Source organism: Tupaia chinensis, unplaced genomic scaffold (genome assembly GCF_000334495.1).
Source record: "Tupaia chinensis unplaced genomic scaffold, TupChi_1.0 Scaffold000259_1, whole genome shotgun sequence".
Lineage (NCBI taxonomy): Eukaryota > Metazoa > Chordata > Mammalia > Scandentia > Tupaiidae > Tupaia > Tupaia belangeri.
The window spans coordinates 138760-140951 of NW_006159739.1; the positions used below are offsets into that span (position 1 = coordinate 138760).

Consider the following 2192-nt stretch of genomic DNA (forward strand, 5'->3'; position numbering starts at 1 on the left):
GCAGGCACGTGATGGCTCCGCCACTTACTTGAGATTCATTATTATATCAGCCTTTGATCATTTTGTATCTGTGCATAGTGTTTCTGTGGAGGGAACAGTAGTCTCAAATCTTTCTTAGTAATTGTAACAAAATGCTCTTGCATGATTTTTTAAACCATATATTTATTTACACATGAAGTTGTCATAGATGTATTTTATTAAAAAGACTTATAGCAATCTGTTTTAGTTTTTATTTACATTTTCTTCATTATTGGAGGCAAAGGAATTCTGGTTTCATCAACCAGCAGTGCTGACCACCATGGAGGACAGGAGGAAGGTTTGGATTCAGTATACAACTTAATCGAGGAAGTAACTATCCATGAAAATTTAATTAATTAATACACTGTGTCCCCACATCATCTTTAGGATCTCAGCACATTTTTTAATTGATTGAGTGATGGATACCAGGGGCTAAGGGAGCAATATAGACATTAAACAATGTAGGAGTTCAGAGAAGAAAATGTGCTTATGGGAAGATTTTATGAGATCTTAGAACCTGAGCTGGGCTCTGTAAAAGCAAGCCATTTTATCTCTGTTGTTTTTAATTCTATTTTGTTATGATTTGAAGTCCTCAGAGAAGTCTTAAGAAACACATAATCTTACTTCCTAAAGACATTCATTATTGATATTTTCTATTTTTTGATATCTTGGGGAGGGAAAAAACAAGGGTGGGACATTGGTGGAAGTAAGACTTCTCTGAATATGTCTTATTATACAGTTCTGACATTGGAGGCCTAAGTAACCAATATAGCCCAAAATGAAATTAAAAAGCAATTCCAAAAGTCTGAAAACAAACAGAATTGCATGAGCCTAACTTTATCATGTTGTTAAATGCATAGGAAAAAATAATTATTTTAAGTGGTATAGTGTTTTGTCTATGCTTCTTTCTTAGTTTCTCATGTTACTGTGACACAGTAATGAATGTGGTGACTCAAACTGAAGCAATTTAATTCACATCTCTGGAGGCTAGAAGTCCTCCATCAAAGTGCCAGCAGGGTTGCTTCCTACTGGAGGCTTGGAGAGGCAATAAGTTCCATGTTTTTCTTAGTTTCTGGAATTGCAGGTGTTCCTTGGCTTATGCCATCATAGTTCCAATCTTTGTCTCCATCCTCACATCACAACCTCCCTGTGTACCTTCACACCCTCTTTCTTTCCTCTGTTTCTTTCTCTTTGTATCTCCTCTTCATCTAAGAATAGCAGTCATAGTGAATGCAGGGCCCATTCTACTCCAGCATGACCTCATCTTAACTAATTACATCAGCAACGGCCTTATTTGCTCAGTGAGTCCTGTTGGACGTGCCTTTTTGTCTCTGTTTCTATATCTCTCTCACTCATGGAAAAAATAAATACCTTTTCCATTAATGGGAACCAAGGCTCTTTAGAAGAATGGCTGATTCCAAATCTGGGACAAAAAATACACAAAGTAAACCTGGGATATTTTGTTGTGCCAGGCAGTAAAAACTAATGGGTCATGACAAAGAGGTACAGAAGCTAACTTGAAAAATGAGTCTGTTTGAGCATACGAAAAAATGTATACGGAATTGACTGAAGCTATATTTAAAAATTAATTCATATTGATAGGACAATGAGAAAGAAAATTGAAAAACAAAGTAGGGAAAAATTTCTCCTTTGAAGATATGCATTTGGGGCCAGCAAGTGGTATGATGGTTAGGGTGCTGGATCCCATGTGGCCAGCTGCATAGTTTGAGTCCTGGACCTGGTAGCTTGAAAAACATGCCAGACATGTGTGCATGCATGTCCAAAATCTCCAGAAGAGAACAGACAAGAAGGGATTATGGTGTGGCCATCCCCTTGGGAGGTGATTTCTCACTTTCTCTCTGTCTTTCTCTGGCATGTGCACATGCTCTATGGTAAAAATTAAAGAAGAAATCTAAAAAAAGAAGAAAAAGAAAAGATTGTATTTAAAAGGAAATAATTAGGGGCCAGCGGGTGGTGTGGTAGTTAAGGGCACTGGACTCCCACATGGCTGACTGCAGTTCAAGTCCCGGGCCTCCTGGCAGCTTGCTTTCTAACTTTCTCTCCCTCTCTCTCTCTCTCTTAAACTAACTTTCTCTCTCTCTCTCTCTCTCTCTCTCTCTCTCTCTCTCTATGTATGTATGTATGTATGTGTATGACAAAAACCTCTAAAATGG

General features: G+C 38.0%; 2 protein-coding genes across 5 annotated transcripts in view; both read left to right on the top strand.

Annotated features, from left to right (window-relative positions):
• The window catches only part of IFT25 (intraflagellar transport 25), a 25275-nt gene extending 25059 nt beyond the window's left edge, over positions 1-216 (top strand). For all 3 annotated transcript variants that reach the window (XM_014588137.2, XM_014588135.2, XM_014588136.2), the window contains exon 6: positions 5-216. In XM_014588137.2, the coding sequence (XP_014443623.1) occupies positions 5-118 (114 nt within the window). In that variant the 3' untranslated portion in view covers positions 119-216. The remainder of the gene's footprint in view (positions 1-4) is intronic.
• YIPF1 (Yip1 domain family member 1) overlaps positions 1-2192 on the top strand; it is a 107384-nt gene that overhangs the window by 11546 nt on the left and 93646 nt on the right. The gene's annotated exons all lie outside the window — the stretch shown is intronic.